We start from the raw sequence: 22,697 nt of genomic DNA, 5'->3' as shown, positions 1-22,697 counted from the left end.
ATAAAATAAAAAAAACCAAAAATAGTAACCAGAAGAAAAAATTAAAATCTAAATTTTTCGAATTTTTCTGAATTTCCAACTCAAAATGCGCCATTACATTCCGTTTTTTTTTGTTAATAATTATGTACTTTCCAGATTTGTCATCGGGATGGCAAACTCTGTCTCTTATTTCGCGTTTGCGATCCACGCAAACAACAAGTCATAGAGTCGAAGATACGCGTTTATCTCATAATGGGGAAAACGTAAGGCCTGTTACCAGTGATAAGTGTTGAAATAAGTCCTTATTTTAAATTAACTAAGTCCTATTTTAATTATTTTATTTTTAGCACACGCGAGGGCGAGTTCTTGCAAACACGCACTGAACTGAAATTGGATGGCAATGGTGAGCAAATTATTGTTTGGCCAGAAATCGTATGCCACTTCATAGATGAGACCAGCCCTTTGTACTATTTGAAGTCGGCTAAAGATTTGAATGAAGCACAATTTGAATTGTATGTGTCGATTGTTGGTTGCTCTGCCGCAACTGCTATGGTAACGGAGGCACGCACTTCCTACGTGCCATGCGAAGATATTTTCTGGGGACAGCGCTTTGTCAACATTATCAACTACGACTCACGCAATGAGCGTTATATCGTTGACTATAGCAATTTCAATACAACTATATCGGTACATTTAAAGTGGCATACAAATGCAAAGTGTTCTACAAGTTTTAATTGCGTTTTCTTTGCAGGTCGACATGAAAACTATAGATTAGTCCGGCTTCAATGAACGTAATTAAATTGGTTTATATATATATGTATGTATATTTTTTTATCATTTTCAAATGCATAATATTTGAGGTAATTTTTTAAAACTCCATTTATTAACTGGCAAAACTTTATATTTGCACTAATAAAGTATACAATTATGTTAATCATTTAATTATTTTTCAGTTAATCCTTATTTCTATGTGTATGATTTCTGTTTGGCAGCATAAAGTCTTTTTTCGTGGAATTATGCAATAAATGAAATACAATTTCGTTTTAATAAGTTTCTACTCAGTGCGTTTACTTAATTCACTACATTATATTTAAAATATTTTTAATTAATTATTTTAAACGAAGAGTTGCCTATAACAAAGTCATTTACCTACTTTTTCTCCATGATTTGCTGGAGCTGTGCTTTCAGTAATTCGTTTTCATCTTTCAAACGCAAAAATTCGTTGACAAAAGGATCAGTTTGCAGCAGATAGCTCAGTGCATCACGTATATCTTCACTAGTGTTCATTTGTCGTGCCCAAATGTCAGCCATTTGCGTAAAGATTTGCCACTTATTTTGCTCAGCATTAAATTTTATTTCCGATTCTAGTTTTTGAAACCGTGTATTCATTTCCAAGCGCAAATCTGTGATGTGCTTTAAAATATCGCCTGGTGTGGCAGTAATATTCACCTCCTCTAAATGATTATTTTCTGTAGTATTTACAGCTTCCACATTATTATTTTCGTTGATTACCTCTGATTTTATTTGATCTACTTTCTTAACTTTTATGCTATCTATCGGAGTGCTACTGTACGCATTTAACGGTTTATCCAGTTGACCGTGGGTGTCGAAATGCATTTCCGCATTTGATGGATTCTCTTTGTCACTATTATTGCTAACATTGTTTTGATGTAGTATGTGAGAGGATTCCTCTTCTTCAATTTGTTTCAAATTAGTAACCAGTTTCGATATACTATTCCGGTCGCGTAATGGAGCTGTGGGTGTTAATAAAAGATCAGAATTTGTAAACAATAAAATCACGAAAGCAATTTTCATTCATAATGTGAACTTACTCGTAAATTGTTTTTTACCGTCCTCCAAGTTCTTACGCCGTGTATTAACATAATCGAAACTCATATTTAATTTTCCATTGGAAATATTTTCAGTCGATTTTTCAGCAGATTCATTAAGGTTTTCACTGCTCCCATTAAGTTTCGCTGAGGTTGGGGTGGTATCCTCGGTTTTTGGTTTCCGTCCAAGTGTATCCCAATCAAAACTGTCACGTCGCATCGTGAAACGAGCCGACATGCGATCTAATTTATTCGACTGAAAATCTAGGAAATCACAAAAGGAGTCGCGTTGTCGCATTGTTGCGGTTGATTTTTGTTGTTCGCCAAGATATTCCGTTGGACTGTCAGTATTGTTAGCTATTATACCGCTGAAACTTGAAGTAGTACTTCCGTCATCTTCAGATAGCGGCACAAATGACAGCCTTGTAACAGAACAATCATGCACTTTTTTGGTTGCTAAGCATTTTTTAACACTCCGTATATCATATGAAATCAATTCACCCTTTAAATTTCCCACACAAAAGTATGTGCCACAACCACTCATTGCCACCGTTGACAGGGGATGAGGATGATTTAGTTTCATTTGTGGTGTTCTACGTCGCGTGTCGAACACATTAACAATACAATCGTAGCCGACGCTTATTAGAGAATCAGGTGTTGCAGCGGACATGCATAAATCGCGACAGGGCGAAGCGTGTGCATCATTTAAATTAAATATTTTGCGTTTAGTTTGCAAATCATAAACTGTTACAGCGCCCTTAAATGATGCTATAGAAAATTGGAAACGTTTGGTAGGGTGAAAGCGAGCCAAAGTAGAGCTAAGAAGAAAATGTTAGAATTGAGTTAAATCAAGACTTGTGTTTACTTACTTGCCATCTATGTTTACGCTATCGATTTTAGTCTTTGTTTTGGTTCCGTATATATTGATTTGGCCATTTTCAAACACAGAAGATATATACTCATCCGTACCATTGTAATCCAAATACAAAACGCTATTACGATTATTATCTATATAAATAATAAAACATTAATAAACGTATATACGATTATCAAAATATGTTGCATACTAACCGGCTTTAAACCGATGTATCAGCTCAGAGTTTTTATAATTGTATATGCTAACTTGCCCATTTACTCCACCAAAAGCCATTTCTTCCATCGATTGTTTTGCGCAAGCGGCACTGTAGACATTTCCGATATTTAGTTTGCGTACTCGTTGAATATTTAAATCTTTATATAAAAACATTACTTTTTGCAAGATAACAAACTTTTATATGCTACATGGTATGCTTACTGTTATTGCCTTTATCCTTAATTCGCATAATTTCCAGACCTGACTTTTTGTTCACCTCCAGGAAAATACGCTGTCGGGCGTAAAACTGAAAATCCGTTGTTTCTCCATTTGCATGCTGATAAATAGATTTTGTATCTAAATTAATAAAATCCGAAAGCACAGTAGTCTTCCCCGTTGATATTAAATACATTTCTCGAGATTATTTAAGTGTGGCCTTTAAGAAAATACAATTTTATGCAGCAGGAACACCAACTAAATTTCAATTTCAAACATTTATGTTGATTTCAGATTACTTGTATTGCAGCGACAGCTAGCGGCAAAAAAGTAGGGAAAGTGAAGAAACCCTGGCAGATGCAGTGGTGCCATAAAAAGATTATTATTATTGATAATTATTCTTATGAAAATAGTACTATTGCTTTATACTTATAGTACTTTACTTATATTATTGTACGTTTAGCAATGTATTGTAGGTTTTTGCAATACTATATGTACTTCGAAATTAATTGAATTTTCGATTATCACACGTATTCACTATACACCTGCTGAATCAATACAATGTAGGTGTTAAAATTGTCTAACCAGCACAGCTGTTTCAGTCAGGTATTTGTTATTATTGGCAATACTGGCTGTCAAAAAGATATCTGTCGTGGAAGGAAATGTCAGAATTTAGAGGAGGAGAAAATTTACGACGAAAATTATTTTTTCCTCTATCCAATCGTAAATATCGGTAATAAATCGTAAAATTGTGTTTTTCAGCAAAGTGTGTAGCAAATTTATAACCATTCTTTAAAAATCTAAAATATTTATATTGCACATAATAACTAAATAAAAGTAAATAGCTATAACTTGTTACAGTGAAGTGAAGTGACACAAAATAACATAGAAACGGAAGGAACAGTAATAACAGCAACAAAGAAAAGGTGTAAAACAAAACGTAGCGGAGCGCCACTTCACCAATTACTTACGAATGCGCTGACAAATAAAATTTGCGTATATTTCTACGGGTAAAAAATTAAGTAAATAGCGACATAATAAATTGAGCTTTTCTTTTCAATAAATAATATAACAAATAAAATGAACCGGAGTGATGGTTTGGTGAGACGAGCCGTTAAAACACGGGATAATGGAGCTGAAGGTGGTGCTGCTGGCCTAAATGCAAACACACCGGATGACGATAACGATTTGAATAATAGTAATAAAGATCAAGAGGACAATATAGATGATGGAGATTCCAAACAGACACGTCTAACACTTATGGAAGAAGTGTTGCTGTTGGGCCTAAAAGACAAGGAGGTAAATAGTTGTGCTGTAGCGTTATCGGAATTTTTCTGGAATTGTATTAATATTATTGCAGTGCCGTAATTATTTAGATGCGGGTATTATAGTTAAAAACAATACTGTAGTATTGAAGTTAAGAGAAAAATACTGGCAGTTAACGAAAATAAGTGAGCCAAAGCTCAATTTATCAATGTGGTGCAATTAACACGTTCTTCACTTAGAATTGACGTCTTTATATCTATCTGCCTTTAACTTTTCAAACTGTTATGGCAATGACGAGCTTCTGCTACCTTCATTAACATTTGATGCGGTGGCGGAACATTTTTGTATTTGTAGTTGCCTCTCTGTTTACGAAGTGTGCTAACATTCAACGTAGGCACATATTGTGTCTTTGTTTCCATTTTCGCACCCTTTAATTTTTTTCATATAAAGTTCACTGTGAAGGAATGTATCTATGTACATACATCAATTGTGTGGATTCTATTAAATGTTAATTCAACTTAATGGTAATAAAAATTAATGTAATTATAAGAGAACAATTATTGTTCTAATGTAAAGTGTATACTAAATACTATAGGGTTTTGATTTGAAAATTTTGCATAAATAAGAGTTTTCTCATTAATCGACGTTTGGCCTCAATGACACACATAAAGAAAATAGAAATAAATCCATTAACAATTACTTAATTTTGAAATTGGATAAATCAATCTCAATAAAAACCCCTTAAGATAATTATAGAAGTAACTAATTTCTCAAAATATACCCACATACATGTTTGATGCTCTAAGCAATTCTTTTATCAAGCAAAATGACTGAATCGCTTTCGTTCTTATCATTAAACAAGTATTTCTAGTTATCACAAAAAACTAAACAACAATACTATACGGATATGCTTCCCAAATATAAAATTTTTGGAACTATGATTAATATTCTACGACTTACGGGTTTTCCAGTTTACTTTTTCAGATAATAAATAGCAGGGGTCTCATTAAAGCAATAATATATTACTTTTAAAATAACTATTAAAATGATTAACACATATGTTAATAATTGTATATGAACGTGCATATATTACACATATGTGTATGTACGCATGTAAATATATATATTTCCATCATTTTAATACCTCTTGTGTAGGCTAAAACATTTCAATTATTTTAAGTAGTTCCTTATGTTTTAACCAAGATTGTGATAATAACAGTGGTTTCATTTCTTATCACCAAATTTCACTTCCGCCTTACCCGGCCGCTCGTTCACTTAAAAATCTATTCCTGCATAGTAATTATGTCCATATACATACTTATGTATATACATATGTTGCTTACATATATTGTGGTTTTGAAACTGATTTTATTTGAAATGTATTTGGTGGTTTACATTTTTCAATTTTTCATCTTTTAATATATGATTGTTCAACTTATAGGGATACACATCCTTTTGGAATGATTGCATATCGAGCGGTCTACGTGGCTGCATTCTCATTGAACTCGGTTTGCGAGGTCGTGTGATGATGGAGAAAACGGGTATGCGTCGCCGCGGCTTGTGTTCCAGGTAAAGCAATAATATTAAACGAAAATTTAATAATTACTATAAAAATTCAAATATTTAAATTTATAATTGCTGTTTATAGAAAACTCGTATTGAAATCAGATCAGCCGACCGGTGATGTGTTACTTGACGAAGCGTTAAAACATATTAAAGAAACAGATCCACCAGAAACTGTGCAAAGTTGGATAGAATATTTGAGTGGTAACTAACTACACGCTCACCAAAAGAAAAAAATCATAATTAACAATTGGCTTTAAATTGTAGGCGAAACATGGAATCCCTTGAAATTGCGGTATCAATTGAAAAACGTGCGTGAACGTTTGGCAAAGAATTTAGTGGAAAAGGGCGTGCTGACAACAGAGAAACAAAATTTTTTACTTTTCGATATGACGACACATCCGCTTAGCGATAATGTGGTCAAATGTCGTCTAGTGAAAAAGGTGCATACTATTTGTAATAATTACATTTAAATAACATTATATTTGTATATGTTTATTTCGTATGCACCACAGATACAAGACGCCGTACTTTCCAAATGGATCAATGATCCACAACGCATGGATAGACGTATTTTGGCCTTAATATTTTTGGCGCATGCTAGTGACGTAATCGAGAATGCATTTGCGCCGCTAAATGACGACGACTATGAATTGGCCATGAAGCGTGTGCGTGAATTGTTGGACTTGGATTTTGAAACGGAGGCGGCCAAACCGAACGCAAACGAAATACTTTGGGCAGTGTTTATGGCTTTCAGTAAATAAGATCCTGTTAATTATTATGGGATTGAATGATGAGCAATCACGCTATCTGCCAATGCCACTTTTATATATTTACATGCATACATACACAATATACATAGTTTACAAAAATCTAGTAGAAAAAAACAAAAACCAACAAATGGATTTTTCTAACATATGAGAATAATTACTATCATAAATTTATATTATAAATATGATGTATTTAATTTTTTCTTGCGGAATGCCACTACATACATATACTTTTCCATTATTTACAATTGTTGTGAAAGATAAAAAATTTAAATATAAATAATAAAAATATACAGCATACATATAGACACATAAAGAAAAAATTAAAACAATTTTGAAATAATGGAAATATATAAAATTAGAGAGGTATTATTGCATAATAAATAGTATTTAAAAACAGAGTAAATAATATTAGCATTGGTAATAAAGGACACATATATTTGACAAAAAACCAAAATCAGACGATAAATGCAAGAGTAATAAAATCATAGATAACAACACAAAACAATAGGCATTTTATATAGATAATATTACATATATAAAGCAAAATGAGTTTGAGTTTCACAAAGACATCACTAAAGTCGAAAGATTCGGAGAGCCAAGCTCAATATCATGTGCTTTTTAATTTTGTACAAATTCCTTGCTAAATTTGTTCCAAAGCTGCAGACGTAATATTTGAAATAGAAGACACGATTGTGAGGAACTCTAAACGTCTGTGCATTTTATCTCAATGTCTCTGTGTAGTAAGCCACAAACATGTTAAGAATAGTTATTGCAATGTGAATATAAGAAAATTAAAGAAACAAATACGAAAACAATTGAGTTTATTATGTAACAAACGAATAACGACAACTGCAATGTATTAGTAAGACAAGCACTGAATAATAATTTGCTGTTTATGAAAACTTCAATTGAAATATAGCTGTTTAAAGTTTTTGTTGTAGCCACTGAACGGGTCCTTTTATATAACACGCCATTTTTTATTTATATTATTTTTGACCATTTTGCTGTTATAATTCATTTAATGCCGCTTCAAATTAACTGAAGATAATTTTTTTAATTGATTGAGCACTTCTTTCTTAAAGAGACAACAAACAAAATTGTTCCATTTCCCAAACTAATTAAATTTAAGCATATATACAATTTATTTTCTAAATAAATTCATATTTTATCTTGAAATATACTATGTAAATAATATTGCGTACTTTTATGGGTTAATGCAAAATAATTGAAAATAGTATATATTCATTTATATTCTTGCAAGCATACAAGTTTGTAAAAGTCACGTATACTACAACAATAGCAAATCACACCACTACACACTCCAAATCAATGGCAGAAACTTGCAACGCAGGCACGCAGTTGCTTTGAAAACTTGTTTATATAGCTACATACATATATAACTTTATGTACATGTACATATGTATACTCCTACATACATATAAGTTCATATGCTGTGTAATGCAGTTGCAGCCACTCAATGCATTCACAAATGCAGCAACAAATGATATAACCATTGAGATGAAAACATAAATAGAGCAATAAACTTGTCTTGTCTCAGCATTATCGAAGTGTTATGAAGGCAAATAATTTAATTTAAAATAATAAAATTTCATTTACATGGTCTACATACATATAAAGCACAGTGTATATAAAATATTGATATTTTTATTTTGCTGCAGTTTCCTTTGCAGCGCTTAAAGCGTAACGGTAATCGTTTTAGGTAGGCTATTTGGTTAACCAATTGATTTGCGCAACATTTTATTGTTATTTTTGTTGTATTGGCAGAATTTTGACGAGTTGACATTACTTGGTCGAATAAAAAATCTGGGTCCCTTCCAGTTAAGTAGATCCGACTGTTGTAAAATTTTATTGTATATATGTATGGCATACCTACATATATGTATGTTTGTACATAAAAATATATTAATTTATTGTTTAATCAGCTGCAGTGGCTGACTTTTATTTATAATGAAATAGTTAAATTTAGTTTAAAACTGAAAAATTTTTTGCTTCAGCGTTCATTGCTCCCAATTGAAATGTTTATACAAGTGTTTCAACTCCAATTAATAGGTTGTGAAGTATTCTAATACCCTACACATGTACAAAAATTTCCATAAAATTATTTCGTTCGATCGGTTCGTATGACAGCTATATGCTATAGTGATTCGATCTAAATAAGTTGTTAGAATATTGTATCGTTGTCTTTGTAAATAATGCATATTAAATTTCGTGGATACTTCGTCTAATAAAAAAGTTATCCATACAAAAACTTGATTTTGATCGCTTAGTTGGTATGCAGCTACATGCTATAGTGGTTCGATCTGGACAATTACTTCAGAGATTGAAGCGCTTCCCCGGAACATAACATGTGCAAAGTTTTGTGAAGATATTCCATCAAATAAACAAATTTTCCATACAAGAGTTGATTGCGAGCGGTCAGTTGGTATGACAGCTATATGCAGCTCCCTTGGAAAGTATAAGTGTATAGGGTATTTGACCAACTGGGAGTTTGCGAAAAACTTGATATATACTGCTTAGGGTATAATGAATAACTGAATTAGAAAAATAAAGTCAGATATGGCGTGCTAACACTTTGTAACGCTCTTACTCTGATATTAGTTTAAGAGTTTTTGCAACTAAACGTGTGGTTCTCTTTGTTGCTCCTTACTCTGACTACGGTTAGTGGTAAAGTTTAAAGGTTGTCTCCAAAGATGGCTAACTGCTACAATTATGAATGCACTAGGCAAGCCATATCAACGTGTATTGGAGAGCAGACATGTGCAGTAGATCATAATTAAAAGATATACATATAATAAAATAATATAAGCTAGTACATTCTTGAAGAAAAAAATCGTGACATAACTTCTAAAAGTATGATCAGCAGCCAGTACATCGCTAATAGGGGCCATTACTTTACCTGACCTGCGCAACATACACCAATACATTTGTAGAATACTCTATGTTGTAACAATAATAACAACATCACTTTGGAAGTGTACAACAATGTAATTGGATAATGCTTTTATGTAACAACAATATTAACAGCACAACTTCGGAAGTTTACATTAAGAACGATTTTAACTGGTAATTTACAAGTTGTTAAGCTTTTAGCTTCATCCATATTAAGTCAAGGGTATATATTTCTATGTTGGATTGCTACTGAAAATCACTCCCGTGCCGTAGAGTTTTCTAACATCAGCGTGAATGCAATCAAGACTGCTTAATTAACCGCTCAGGTCAACGGAGTGAAATTCTTGCGAAAGAGAAGCATTATAATCGAAACTAGTTTTATATACCTTGTCACTGGCGATTAAGCAAGACAAATCGCAACTAAATTGGACGTAAAGCAATCATTTAGAAATCCATTATTGCTATGAAAAAATAATTCGAGTAGTGTTAAATTTTAATTTAATATTTATTGATTATTTTATGAAATGTATGTCTCTTTTAAGGGTGACAGTGCCACAACGTTCAAAATTTAAATGGAAAATTGCTGTTTCCAACTTTATAGTCTAATTAACTACGGAAGCAAATACAATTTTAGTACTTTTGACATTATACCAATTTACCAATACCGGCCGTCATTGACAATTTCAACGTTTTTACTTAAATTGAGCAACGCCAAATTGGAAACATTTCTTATTTACGCACATAAAACTAACATAGATGTGTAAGCAATGGGAAAATTTCGCTTAATTTCAAATATAACTAACGTATGCCACTATACCAGTTTTAATAATACAATAAAATTACATACTTAATTGAATATTTTCGTAGTTTCGTATATATTTTGCAAATATGATAATCTTCTCTCTTTCTTAACATTTTTAAAATAATAATATTAAAAATTTGCACAATATTATGTATGTATATATATACCTAAATTACGCGGAAAATAATAGACCACAAGCAAAAGTTTAGACAATGCAAAATAAAAAAAAAAAAAGAGGGGGAAGGAAGCGTTAAGGCAAATACCAAATCAAAATGTTATTTAAGCATTCAAAATGACAAAAAATACACTAAATTAGTTTGCGGTTATATAATATAATATAATTATATGTGTATGCATGTGGGTAGATGTGGAAATTGCAATAAGTATATGGAACTGTCTATTGTATGCGTATGCGTTCAAGTATATTTGTTTGTATGTATGTGTATATGTATTCATACACAATCAACTACCAACGTTTACGAGAGAGCCGATGCAACCGTGCACGATTCTGGGAATAGCTACGGCACATTAGCTGGCTGGTTGTGTTATACATTGTGTTTGTTTGTCTGGCAGCATTCCCACTTTGCGACATGTTGCAGCTGCTACTTTTACCACAACCCACAAGCTAACTTAGCAAATCCTTAATCTCCTTATGCATATGACACAAGAAGTCCACATAGCTGGCTGAGCCATCTGTGCCGCGATCCTCGATCAAGAAGTGACGGAAAACTGATTCCAGTTTGTCGTTTTGTCGCACGCATGTTACCTATTTCCAAATGAAACAAATGGTAATATAAGAAAATAAGTAACGCTGCGCGAAAACACACAAGCTGACATGTGACTACTTACACGCATATTTCTGGTTCGTTCCTTCATGATCGTATCGATAATATTGCGCACGCGTTCCGCCAACGGTGTTTCGCCAATAATGGCAAATCGTTCAGCATTCACCTGTTGTGTGCACTGTACACCGAACAGTGGCTGGATGAAGGTTTGCGGCAACGATTGACCCAACCAGACGAACAGATGTACACCGTTCTCGAGTATGTAGGCGCCGTCTTCGCTCATTTTTTCGTGTGTGCAACGTATGGACATGGGCAATTCGTTGTCATCAACATCGACATTGTGTATTGGAATGAATCGTGGATACAAATAGCTGACAGACATATTCAAATCCATGGTCTGCACGAATTGCATTACGTACGAGCGATCGTCCAGTGTCATATCGGAACCGCCAGAGATGGCGTCGTTTTTCAGCAAACACGAAACATAGAGTGGCAACAATTTCAGACATTCGGGCAGTATAAGTTGGCCAGCCGATGTTGGCGAAGTGCAATGCTTACGATAGCATGCCAATATCTGTGCCGAACGATTTATCAGATTGTCCTTGACCTGTTTCGGTGTGTGCTCCAACAATTTGGCGCAAGCCTGTTTGGCAAAGAACAACATCATGGCATCCAAGTCGCAGCATTTGAACACATCTGCGATTGTTGTTGTGGCACGAAGTGCCAAATTCAAAACACGTAAACGTCGTTGACCGCTAACCGATGTGTAGAGTAGAGCTATTTGTAAGTATATATTTTCTTCAGGTGGCAACTTGTCATCGTGCTTAATTTCAATAGCAACGGACTTATTGCAGTCTGTTGGCGAGTAACGGTAAAAAAAATACAATTTAAAAATATTTTATGTCTTCAGTAAAATTTCGAAATGAACGCACCTATGCTAGCCAGTTCCACATCGGTTGTGTTCGTCATGAAGAAGTGACCGTAGAAATCGGTTGGGCGTATGCCGGCCGAAGTGCGCACGCGCATCACAGCATCGAAAGCAATTGGGCGCGATACGTTCTTAATGATGTCCTCAATCAAGCGATTACCATCAAGGTCAGCCTGAAAAAGAGATTGATGTATTGTTGAAGTGTGGTAATAAAAATAAAAAATTAAAAAACAAGGTTAATAAATAAAATTAAAAAAATAATAAAAAATACAATTTAAAAACAATATAAAANGATATTTTGCACAACACCCGACTTTATGTGGAGTGGCCGATTTGCATGCTGTCGCGCCGGCCCWATCAAAGGCATAAAAGCACGCAGACGGACAGTCGGACAGCGAGCGGTGATATGAAAGTAGTAAAGCGGCGATAGCAAAAAAAAAAAAAAACACACACACACACATACAAACTCGCATGAACATACATATGTACTATATATTCCGGCTCATATTTGTACGGAAAGATTGCGACACGCATCCGAGACAAACAAACGGAACGGCATGAAACGAGCGGACAAGCGGACGATTCGACGAGCAGACGGCAGACGTGGTGGGTCACTCAACTGGACGACTGGCATTTAACATTGTACACACAGACAGCATAGAGGAATGTGTCTCCATTCAAGTTGCAACTGCAGGAAGATTGGTTGCTTGGCTGCTGGGTCGTTTGCAGGATGAGTGATTGCTGGAAGCTTAAGTGGTAAAAAATGATTTATGTCGCGATTAATGTATTGCAGATGGAAACATACATATGTATGTAGAAGTGTACAAATATATAGACGCTTCGAAAGCAGGAAACGCAGAGTATCGATTTTCTATTGGTGGGGAAAGTGCAAAGCGCAAATAAAGCAATAAATTTAGGAAAACGAAATTTAAGAAAATAAACGGAAAAGGAAAATATWTTTGAAATAAGAAGGAASGGTTTAAAGARGAAGGGTGTCAGATGTGCAGTGTTGWCAAGGCATSCAAAGAAGAGGCTGGTATCATGTGGGTACTCRTTGCACGCTGGACATATGCATGTTTGATATGTCAGGACCTTTTCTGGATAAGTAGAAGTTTAACCTGCTACAGTATACAGAACGAAACTGCTCAGGGGTCACTCTAGTTTCTCGCGGCAACTCGAGTTCTTCGTCTACAATGGGTKGTAGTTTGACTCCAGGTACGCCATTCACTTCGAGGGAGTCAGTGAAGGTGTTAAAGGCTGCACTGTGTATGGCGGTCAGTGCATGCCTGATGGTTGCTGCGTCCGAAGTCTGATCGACGTAGTGTTTTATGTCGAGCAAGTACCAAGCACAAGGACCTGCTCCCAACAGGCGGTTCCACTCCAAGCAGTTGACTGCAGGAATGATTTCCGCGAAAGTTTGTAGAGAAGCTCAGCATGCTCTTTAACTGGGAGCATACGTTCCTCACTATGCAGGTGTACGATGGGAGATGTTAAGAGGCATGTTGCCAAAAGTAAGCAACTTCAGTTCTACTGAGTGCCAGCGAGACACACGCCCGCAGGATGGGGCTGACAAATCGAAAAGACTGCAGGAAATGTCTACAGCAGGGCACCAGGGAAACAATCTAGCATCTCTTGTCCCTCATTGGCTGACAAGACTACGCTGTAAGCATATGGGGTCGCCATAGTATGATACGCTGGAGGAGGTATCAATAGTGAGACCGCAGAGTCTGTTAAAATTCGTGTCAAGTGCAGGCATCTGAAAGGATAGCTACTCCTCTTGGACCTACCAACTGGCTTACTGGCATACCAGTTTAACCTAAACTAACCTATTTATGACAAACTGTTATAAAACAAGCTTTCTTCCGAAAAAAAATTCGTTTTTTTTCATAAAAAAAAGCGCTTAAAATCATTTCTACATGGATCTGCTACACACATTATACATATGTATGAACCATAAAATAGCAGCTATCGAACTTCGGCCAACACATTGAACCTAATGAAGTGGCAATCTTTTGACTTACTCACAAATGACACTTTACGCTGTCGCAATTACTGAATAGAATACCACAAGCGCATACAATACTCGTTTAATCCACTTTGTGGTAAACATACCAACACACACACATATGCATATAACATTTATGTATGTTTGTGTGTGTGTAAGTACCCGACGCGACTTGACTCGATTTGCTTGCTTGAGTTGCGCTGCATTGCCACACCCACCACCACACAGCAACAGTCAAGATTGAGTACAGCGGCAAAAATGTAATGATAAATATGTAAAAAAAAACACAACAACAACAGTAACAACATACCTTTTATTAAGCCAACCACAGTTGGATGCTTCTCCATACGCACTTCTTGTCCATTGACCTAAAAAAGCGAAATAACAACAGAGAAAACGGTGAATGGCACAGTTGGCGAAAAAACAACAAAAGCAACAAGCTACATGAGTAAAAAATATACCAGGAAAAACATATGAAAATATAAAGAAAATAAAATAATATAAAAATAAAATAAGAAATTTAAAAATAATGTTTAAAACTTACAATAAAAATTAAAAAAAAAACTTACTTGGAAGTATGTATATTTGTAGACTTCACCACCACTCAGACGCGATACCTGCCCCAGAGTTGCAATGTCTATGTACGAATTATTAAATAAGAATAAATCGACCGATACACCATTCTGTACACAATCCTGTCCCAACGTATTGTACGAAACACATTGTGGTGTGAGCACTGTTTTCTCTTTCTCAGTACCGAGCAATTTACGATCATCACGATTTTTCAACTTGCCACGTCCTTCAGCAATCGGTAATGTGGAATTGAATATTAACAATTTGCCAGCACAATTGGAAGCTTTCAGTGCTTCGAGTCCAGCTTGTATGGCTGGATAGAGTACGGTCTCCGTCTCCTTTGTATCCACAAACATTTTCGGTATTTGTTCCATCAAGGCGTCAATCAGAGCCTCCGACTCTTCGGGATGACAAAGGAAGCCATCGAGCAGCGGCATAAACATGTCCTGGGCAGTGGATTTGAAAGTAAATCGTTTTAATTGTTAAAATTCCATGCAACTCACCTGCACATCGCCGACGACCATCATTTGCGGTTGTGCCAAACTACTTTTTATATTATAGAAATGCACAGTACTGTTGTAGGTTATAAAACCAACAAGCACTTTCGATTTGTCTTGACCCTGATCCACAGGCAGATGCTTCAATACCTGCTTCATTTGAGAGCACAGTAGATGTACCAAACCCGACTTGATGGTATTGTAAGAAACGTCAAGTATGAATATAAATGCTGGTATCTCAGGGGGTGTATTATTCTAAAAAAAAAAATTGTGTATCATATTTTGTTGCTAATGAGCTACGACCTTACTTACGCGACAATAGTCCTTCGTGGCCAAAAATTCATATGTGCCCAAAACCAATTCGGGACGCTCATATTTGTCGACACGCTGACCAGTGTGGTCTAAATGTTGAAAGTATTCAGTTGGCACTGCAGAAACAAGTGAAATTTCAGTGATAAGAAGGCTTGTAGCGTCAATAATATATTACCTTCCGTGGTTACTTTGCACATCAAACATTGGAAACGCCGGCCGGCATCCACGAACTGCATGTTTGGCGACATATATGCTTTGCAACGATTACACCTAATGGGTCCCAATTCACCAAAGTTCACAATTGGCGGCTCATATTCACCCTCTACGGTACGGGCCATTGGTGAGACGATAAGGGTTAGGGGCAAAGCAGTTGTTTTTAACAAATCAGCGGTTGCTGGTATGCAATACAAAGATGATCTGTGTTTGAAAAGGTAGGACATATTAAGCAAACACACAAATATGAAATTTTTTAGTTTTTGCTTACCTAACATAACGTGGCGAGGAGTTTCCTTGATCCTGCACAACATATTTGGTGGTTACCAATGGCGGCAGCAGACCCGGCTGATTGGTGACAAAAGCGCCACCAGCATTACGTTGATTTTCGATAATAACACTAATTGGGTTTGGCATCTGATCGGGGTCGAGACGGCGTTGGGCCTGTGGATACTGTTGTGGTTGTTGGTACATGCTGCCTGGAGCTGGTGGTTGCTGCAAAAGAAGATTTCAACATTACCCCTAGACAACACCAATATATAATGTTCAATATAGCTTACGTTATAGCCAGGACGGCCGGGCATTGGTGGTTGCCCAGGTTGTGTTGGGGGCATCATTTGACCAGGGTAACCAGGTTGTTGTGGTTGTTGAGGCGGATAACCGGGTTGTGGCGGATAGCCAGGCTGAGCGGCTTGTGATGGATATCCAGGGTGCTGTGGTTGCGGAGGAAAACCAGGTTGTTGTTGTTGGTTTGGCTGCATTTGTGTATGTGGTGGATATCCTTGCTGTTGCGGTTGTGGTGGATAGCCTGGCATTGGCGGCATGCCCGGTTGTGCTGGCAATGTTGCAGCTGCGGATGTAGGCGGCATGCCGGGATGACCAGGCAACATCGTTTGTTGTTGTTGTTGGCCCGGTGGTCCAAGCGGCTGCGACATGGGTTGTGGTGGAATTTGACCTGACCGTGGCGGCATTTGTTGTGCGCCGGGTTGTTGATATTGTGGCATGCCACCAGGTATCGACGTTGGTGGTGTTGCTGCAACTGGTGGTTGCCCGGGTAACGGCATACCACTCTGAAAATAATACGAAATTAATATAATTTTAAAATCCGCAAAATTTAATTTACTAATTACACATACCGGTTTGGGAGGCATATGTGGCAATCCTGGTATGTTTGCGCTGTTTACTGTCATCTGATTGGGTCCTCCCGGTATGGATTGCATTGGAGGCGTTGATGTATTTGGTGCCGGTGGATACATGGAATTGGGTGCCTGTGGTGGTTGCGTCTGCAATTTTTTAGCTGGCTGTCCATTTGTATATGGACCCGAAATAAAGTTGTTGTTAGTATTCGATACTTGCTGTTGTGGTTGGGATTGCGCGTTAATTGGTGGACCATTTGATAAAGGTGGAGCATCTGGACCGCCGGCTTGAGGGTTTGTTGTGGGGAATGGAGCATTCGCTATGTTAGCGTTCGCAAATGGAGTATTGGTTTGGGGAGGTATGGGTGTTGGCTGCTTTGCTGCATTCATGGATAAACCACCCATTGAGTTAGTTAACTACATGTACAAAAAAAAAAAATAAAATAAAATAAATAAATAAATAAAATTATGAATTACAGTGACAGTCAGTATGCGGAAGTGGCAAAAAGACTAGTTTCAATATTATGTGGCCTTATCACTTTTGATTTCGTTGACCCGAAAGTATGTTTTACTTGCACGTTGTTGTAATTCTTATCACTTAAACCAACTTTAAACTTATTTCATTTTTATTGTAAGCTTCTAGTACAAACCTGTTGTTGGTAGTTGCCGTTGAGTAAACCTGGTTGTTGTCCTTGCCCGTAGTTTTGTTGTGGTGGTAACGCACCAAGTAGCCCAGCAGGTGTGGATGCTGCTGATGTTGGTGGCACACTGTTGGGTGGATAACTAGCGCCTGGTGGGCCCACCTGTGGTGATGCACCACCTGGTTGCATTGGCTGTTGTGTAGCTGGTGGCCAGCCTGGTGTATATTGTGGCTGCTGCGGTGGCGCTCCGTACATGTTCGGATTCATGCTTTTTTTTTTTATTTTTTTCGAGTCTTATTTATATCAATTACTTTTACCTATACTTGCAGAAGTAATGGAAGTGTATGGATAGTGAATTGCTGTTTGCTACAGAAAAACTGAACTTTCTCACTGTAATCACTTCACTTTGTTGGTAAATGTAATCTTGATTCGTAGCCTGTTAAGTCACGAAACTTCCCAGGTAATAATGATATAATGTAAGTACCCTGAAGTACTCTTATTTAACACGCACACTAATTGGTTTTTTAATTATTAATTAACAATAAGTATGTTTAAATTTCTTTAAAAACCCGATAAAGAAATTGAGAAAAAATGTCACTTCCACGTCAGAGCAGCAGTTACAATTTGCTTTACATACGGATTTTGACGTTTGCCACGTAAACAGTGTTGCCGGTCCGCTACATATGTCCAGTTCAATGCTAATTTGTTTATTTTCTCACTTCTACAAGCAAGTAAAATGAGAGCGTTTGTTATTTCATTTCAAAATAACTGTTTATAAATGATTTACATTCATCAATTAATAATATAATCAAATTATTAATATACAACACAAGAAAGTATTTTTTTAAAATCAAAGTAAGGTGGTAATGCTGGTGATGAGAAAAATCTAGCGTATGTTCAGTGGGAAAAAGGAAGTGGCTGAAAATAAAAGAAATTTAGAATATAAACAATTAATTTAAATAAATATTAATATTTACAAAAGGCCGTTTGGTTTTTATTTTATTGATTTATATAATGCTAACAGGTAAAGTTGGTTTTGTCATGGAGATTAAAATTGACAGTTGTTTCTTTATCTCTTATTCAGTTCTGTTATTCAGCGTTTCCTTTTTGCATTCATCCGCTTCCCTCGCGCCTATTTTGACAGTTGGTAGAAGCTTTTTTTTGAGTGCAGGAATTTAACATATTTAACCAAATTTGTGAAATCTAATTCAATTTAAGAAAGCAATAGGTGAAATTATGTGAAATTTAACATATGAAAAGTGTAGTGTTAAGGCTAATATTGCTGAAAAAGTTTATTCAAGGTGCGTGCTATTAATACATAAGTGTTTAAATTTCGCAGCCACCCCATATCGACAACTCAGACCATTAGACAGACACAGGTAAGTTAATGTGCATATTTTCTAAAATATCTATCATATTTAATGTAAATCTTTCCACGACAGATGAATTACTGAAAGTTATTATATAATTCCGGAGTCGTAGTGTAGTTAGTGCCAAAGAAGAAGCTGCGGCGCAACCCATTAAAGAATTGCAAACCGGCAATGTGCTCAATCTCTCTGATGTCAGCTAGGAAATTTCGTATATTCGTATTTGTACTAATAGGCGCATTTGGCATTATATATGCCTCCATATATGGTTGGCCGCCCGGTAATTTTGATTCCACAGTGATTACTTTGAAAAAATGCGTAGGCACCGCAACAGTATTCTCACCAATAACCTCATATTCCACACACCACCTTCCGTCTGTCCTTCTGCTATTCTCTCCTTGTGTAATCCCAGCCACTTGACACTTTGGCTTATAGAGCGGCCCGGTACAAACATATACAGATCCGTAGCGTTCGGTTAACTCGCGTACATAAATTTCCAAATTATTCCATGCATCACGATTGAAACCCTTACCAACTTGTGGCGCAATATTTGTCAGATAAAATGTTTCATTGCAATGTGTCTGATGACACTTATGATTGCCTGCCGCAGCCAAATGACCGCGATCGAATCCAGAATTTTTGTAATCAGTTACATCAGCTCGAAAGTTAGAAGGCACACTCATATCGGCTTGATAATTTGCTTCATGCCGACTTGCCCCACCACCATTAGATTGGACACAGGGCGCACGTAAATGCTCGTAAACCCAATGTGCAACACGATTGCGCCGATCATAGGAGAGTACAAAATCAGAATAAACACGTATATCGTCCAGACCAGGGAAACCGTACTTCATGATCTCTGACATACGCGAACCGTTACCGACTGACTGCTCCCGACGGTTAAGATTAAAAAGTGGCAGCTGCAAGTAAAGTGTTTGTGAACATAGGCAATAAATATGCAAATATCACATAATATGTGTGTGGGTATAAGTGTAAAGTGGTGACCAACCGCGTCATATAACTTTTCGCGTATATAGAACGCGTATGGATCCTCTTGTATGAGCTGTTGCAGTTTATGCCAGAAATCATGGTGTTGATAATAGGCGCCGAGAACGAAAAAGCTGCTGCCGGTGAGTACCAATAATGTTAAACCAACACCAAAGAAAGGCATGCTGCCGTTAATTATCTCTATACATTTATATGTGTGTATATATTATAATAATATATTTGTTTAATGGTTTTTTGTGATAGCTGGCCAAAAGTAATTGTATTATTTTCTAATTTTACTACACAATTTATTTTTAAATTTTGGGAATTTGAATTTTAGTTTGACAGCAGGAACAACAACTTTTGAAGTGTTTATAAAAAGTGTGATCAAAAGGCAAAATAAGTAAATATTTAAGTATACGGTGAAAACTTAATACAGTACAAACAAAAAGTTGTTACAGCTTGTGGCAAAGCAATTGTTTTAGATGTTGTGCCGCCCTTTTTTTTTATCACATTAAACTTTTTAAAATAATGCCCATCAAGAGATATTATTACACCATTTATAAAGCTTAGTAGTAAAATCAGTTTTTTTTGGCAAATAGGTTTACACACAAACACAAGTACACGGCAAGTAGTAGCTAATATAAAACCTCTAATGTCTTACGCGCAATACTATATACATATGTATATGCTGACATGTGTATGTGCATGTTTTTCAGAAACTTTCGCAAAGTTAGCCTGCAGGCATAAAATAAAAGGCGGTCATAAATGCAATAACGGAGATAAACGTTAAATTCACTGAAAAGATTTATGTATATGAAGAGTTTTTTTTTTAACATGGATCTTCTTGCTACTCACAAAGCAGATTGCAAAAACACTTAAGATTTCAAGGCGCGCAACGCTAAAGGGAAATTGAAAAACAAAAGTGTCTCCAAAGACTAAAACGAAGTTATAAATTTTATAGTAAGAAAAGTGGGCACTGGCAAAGTGGTGTATAATGTTGATTGGCGAGAATAGAGAAAGTTGAGTGCTATTGCAAAAAAATAAAATAATGAAAGATTTGAAATTTTTAAAATAAAAACAAATGTGCAAGTGCGGTTAAGACATACATACATATCTATGTATATAGAGTGGTCAGTCGAAAAAGTCTCTTCGTAATTCTAATCAAACTTCAACTTATTTTTTTATATTTATAATGAACTTTAATGAACCAAATGGTTGACCACTTTTTGTAATTTTTCCCCTAGAGACACTATTCCATCAGTGTAAAACATTTCTGGTTTCCCGGCGAAAAACTGAGACAAGTAATTTTCACAAGCTACTCTTGATGCCAACTTTACTCCATTAAGGGAGTTCTGCATTGACCCAAACAAATGAAAGTCCGATGGTGCAAGGTCAGGGTTATGTGGTGGATGCATCAAAATTTCCCAGCCAAGCTCTCCCAGTTTTTGCCGAATATTCAAAGATGTGTGTGGTCTAGGGTTGTTCTGATGGAAGACGAAGCTCTTTCTGTTGATCAGTTGTGGTCGTTTTTTTTTGATTGCTTGCTTCAATCTCATCACTTGTTGATATTAAATAGTCGAATCAATCGTCCGAGCAGGCTGGAGCAGCGCTATTGGATGATCCTTTTCCAACCCCATCAAACACTCAGCATAACCTTTCGAGGCGTCAATCTTTTTGTATCTTTTTGTATAAATTTTTATTGAAATTAAATAAAACTCTTCACCCCCTTAGGAAATTTATCACTTGCAGAAAATGAAGTAACAATTCACATAACCTTTCGAAAAGCAATGTTTTAAGCATTTCGCAAAGTGTCATTAAAATTTATCACATGAAAATCAGCGCGTATTGATGTAACTCAAACTTCGGCGCGCTTTTAATGAAGCCAAACTCATTGACACTTAGCACGTGTTTCAAGTACATCAACGCGAGTCGTTGAAAAGTTAACGGTTTCATATTAACCTTAATTGGTGGTTTTGCTCATTAGCATTTGTTTGCGCATCGATTGGAGATGCGATGAAGGCCTAAAAAGCTGCTACCAACACGTCAAAATCCAAACTGCGCGCAGTGGCAGGGGAGGTGCACTCGTAACAACACTGTTCTATGCTGCTGATGCTTCCGAAGGCCGAATTTTCAGCGCCCTTATCAAAGCGTTGACGTGTGGAATGTGGCGCAATAAGCCGAAATTAGCGCACATACAAACATACATGCCTAAACACACACATATATGTATATGTATATACTGCATACATAGTGACATGTACATTATAGGTATAAACATAGGTGTTCAAGTATAAAAGTTATTGTGCCAGTGTGCGCGCGCGTTGTTGTGTGTGTGGAAAATTTGCATAATAGAAAAATGTATGCACTAATACTGTGTTATCATTGGAGTTTGTGGCCATAAAGTATGTGTGAACATTTGTGGGCCGCCAGCGACCAGGTTGTTTGTGCCTGGCAAAACGCGCTCACCCTCTTACCCACTCGCTCACCTGTGTGCTGAGGTGCTTCTAACGTGTGCATACACATCACGTTGTGGCTAGCAGTTAAGTGCAGCTAATAAATTTTTAAATAAATTTGTCTTTGCTTTTGCGTTTGCTTTTGCTTAAGTTGACAGGAAACACTTAGTGGCGTATTTAATGACACGAAGTGCAAGCTTGAGCGACAGCGGTACGTTTTTGAGGGTCAATTTTGTTATGGAAGCATTTAAACGTGCGACATGTGTGGATAGAAGAGCTTTAAATTTCAATTAAGTGTTTGGCGGTTTATCCATTTAAATGATTTATGGTGAATATTTCGCATCGAATTACTGCAGTTTATGAATAAATCATGTTTATGCTTGCATT

The 22,697-nt window shown here is 36.3% G+C and overlaps 5 protein-coding genes across 8 annotated transcripts in view; 2 read left to right on the top strand and 3 right to left on the bottom strand.

Annotated features, from left to right (window-relative positions):
* LOC108974845 (ATP-sensitive inward rectifier potassium channel 15) overlaps nucleotides 1-921 on the top strand; it is a 3,661-nt gene extending 2,740 nt beyond the window's left edge. Inside the window, exons 6-8 of the mRNA XM_018942935.1 lie at nucleotides 136-242; nucleotides 327-666; nucleotides 731-921. Of these exons, the coding sequence (XP_018798480.1) occupies nucleotides 136-242; nucleotides 327-666; nucleotides 731-754 (471 nt within the window). The 3' untranslated portion in view covers nucleotides 755-921. The remainder of the gene's footprint in view (nucleotides 1-135; nucleotides 243-326; nucleotides 667-730) is intronic.
* On the bottom strand, nucleotides 834-3,393 carry LOC108974844. 2 transcript variants are annotated; one of them, XM_018942934.1, is made up of 6 exons: nucleotides 3,103-3,393; nucleotides 2,880-3,038; nucleotides 2,678-2,816; nucleotides 1,812-2,626; nucleotides 1,492-1,733; nucleotides 1,348-1,433 (listed from the first exon to the last, which is right to left on the bottom strand). In XM_018942934.1, the coding sequence occupies exons 1-6, from the start codon at nucleotides 3,290-3,292 to the stop codon at nucleotides 1,425-1,427; spliced, it is 1,554 nt and encodes a 517-aa protein (XP_018798479.1). In that variant the 5' UTR covers nucleotides 3,293-3,393; the 3' UTR covers nucleotides 1,348-1,424. The 2 variants fall into 2 exon arrangements, with proteins under 2 accessions (XP_018798478.1, XP_018798479.1); XM_018942933.1 differs by having other exon boundaries at nucleotides 834-1,733; nucleotides 3,103-3,391.
* Nucleotides 3,394-3,756: 363 nt separating this feature from the next.
* On the top strand, nucleotides 3,757-6,925 carry LOC108974853 (Golgi phosphoprotein 3 homolog sauron). 2 transcript variants are annotated; one of them, XM_018942944.1, is made up of 6 exons: nucleotides 3,757-3,829; nucleotides 3,958-4,395; nucleotides 5,804-5,931; nucleotides 6,011-6,129; nucleotides 6,193-6,368; nucleotides 6,441-6,689. In XM_018942944.1, exons 2-6 carry the CDS (start codon nucleotides 4,177-4,179, stop codon nucleotides 6,687-6,689), a joined length of 891 nt encoding a protein of 296 aa, XP_018798489.1. In that variant the 5' UTR covers nucleotides 3,757-3,829; nucleotides 3,958-4,176. The 2 variants fall into 2 exon arrangements, with proteins under 2 accessions (XP_018798489.1, XP_018798490.1); XM_018942945.1 differs by lacking the exon at nucleotides 3,757-3,829 and having other exon boundaries at nucleotides 4,177-4,395; nucleotides 6,441-6,925.
* A 3,579-nt stretch (nucleotides 6,926-10,504) lies between these two features.
* On the bottom strand, nucleotides 10,505-17,767 carry LOC108974835 (protein transport protein Sec24C). The gene is made up of 11 exons (XM_018942924.1): nucleotides 17,510-17,767; nucleotides 16,860-17,276; nucleotides 16,284-16,793; nucleotides 15,995-16,218; nucleotides 15,686-15,927; nucleotides 15,511-15,626; nucleotides 15,205-15,453; nucleotides 14,698-15,147; nucleotides 12,128-12,296; nucleotides 11,260-12,050; nucleotides 10,505-11,176 (listed from the first exon to the last, which is right to left on the bottom strand). The coding sequence occupies exons 1-11, from the start codon at nucleotides 17,765-17,767 to the stop codon at nucleotides 11,036-11,038; spliced, it is 3,567 nt and encodes a 1,188-aa protein (XP_018798469.1). The 3' UTR covers nucleotides 10,505-11,035.
* An 825-nt stretch (nucleotides 17,768-18,592) lies between these two features.
* LOC108974834 (endonuclease G, mitochondrial-like) lies at nucleotides 18,593-20,123 on the bottom strand. 2 transcript variants are annotated; one of them, XM_018942923.1, is made up of 3 exons: nucleotides 19,877-20,123; nucleotides 19,211-19,787; nucleotides 18,593-18,703 (listed from the first exon to the last, which is right to left on the bottom strand). In XM_018942923.1, exons 1-3 carry the CDS (start codon nucleotides 20,036-20,038, stop codon nucleotides 18,633-18,635), a joined length of 810 nt encoding a protein of 269 aa, XP_018798468.1. In that variant the 5' UTR covers nucleotides 20,039-20,123; the 3' UTR covers nucleotides 18,593-18,632. The 2 variants fall into 2 exon arrangements, with proteins under 2 accessions (XP_018798468.1, XP_018798467.1); XM_018942922.1 differs by lacking the exon at nucleotides 18,593-18,703 and having other exon boundaries at nucleotides 18,712-19,787.
* Between the last annotated feature and the right edge of the window lie 2,574 nt (nucleotides 20,124-22,697).

The sequence above is a fragment of the Bactrocera latifrons genome, unplaced genomic scaffold, assembly GCF_001853355.1.
Source record: "Bactrocera latifrons isolate USDA-ARS-PBARC rearing strain unplaced genomic scaffold, ASM185335v1 scaffold_59, whole genome shotgun sequence".
Taxonomy (NCBI): domain Eukaryota; kingdom Metazoa; phylum Arthropoda; class Insecta; order Diptera; family Tephritidae; genus Bactrocera; species Bactrocera latifrons.
This window is presented reverse-complemented; position numbering and strand designations above follow the sequence as displayed.

Coding starts and splice junctions, on each gene's coding strand:
- LOC108974853 (XM_018942945.1), top strand. CDS start 4,177: ATGAACCGGAGTGATGGTTTGGTGAGACGAGCCGTTAAAACACGGGAT. Junction 5,932..6,010: donor CGCCGCGGCTTGTGTTCCAG/GTAAAGCAATAA, acceptor TGCTGTTTATAG/AAAACTCGTATTGAAATCAG. Junction 6,369..6,440: donor AATGTCGTCTAGTGAAAAAG/GTGCATACTATT, acceptor TATGCACCACAG/ATACAAGACGCCGTACTTTC.
- LOC108974844 (XM_018942933.1), bottom strand. CDS start 3,292: ATGTATTTAATATCAACGGGGAAGACTACTGTGCTTTCGGATTTTATT. Junction 3,039..3,102: donor TAAGGATAAAGGCAATAACA/GTAAGCATACCA, acceptor TTTTATATAAAG/ATTTAAATATTCAACGAGTA. Junction 1,734..1,811: donor CGGTAAAAAACAATTTACGA/GTAAGTTCACAT, acceptor TAACACCCACAG/CTCCATTACGCGACCGGAAT.
- LOC108974835 (XM_018942924.1), bottom strand. CDS start 17,767: ATGAATCCGAACATGTACGGAGCGCCACCGCAGCAGCCACAATATACA. Junction 16,219..16,283: donor CCGGCCGTCCTGGCTATAAC/GTAAGCTATATT, acceptor CTTCTTTTGCAG/CAACCACCAGCTCCAGGCAG. Junction 15,627..15,685: donor GTGCAAAGTAACCACGGAAG/GTAATATATTAT, acceptor TTGTTTCTGCAG/TGCCAACTGAATACTTTCAA.
- LOC108974834 (XM_018942922.1), bottom strand. CDS start 20,038: ATGCCTTTCTTTGGTGTTGGTTTAACATTATTGGTACTCACCGGCAGC. Junction 19,788..19,876: donor GCGAAAAGTTATATGACGCG/GTTGGTCACCAC, acceptor CTTTACTTGCAG/CTGCCACTTTTTAATCTTAA.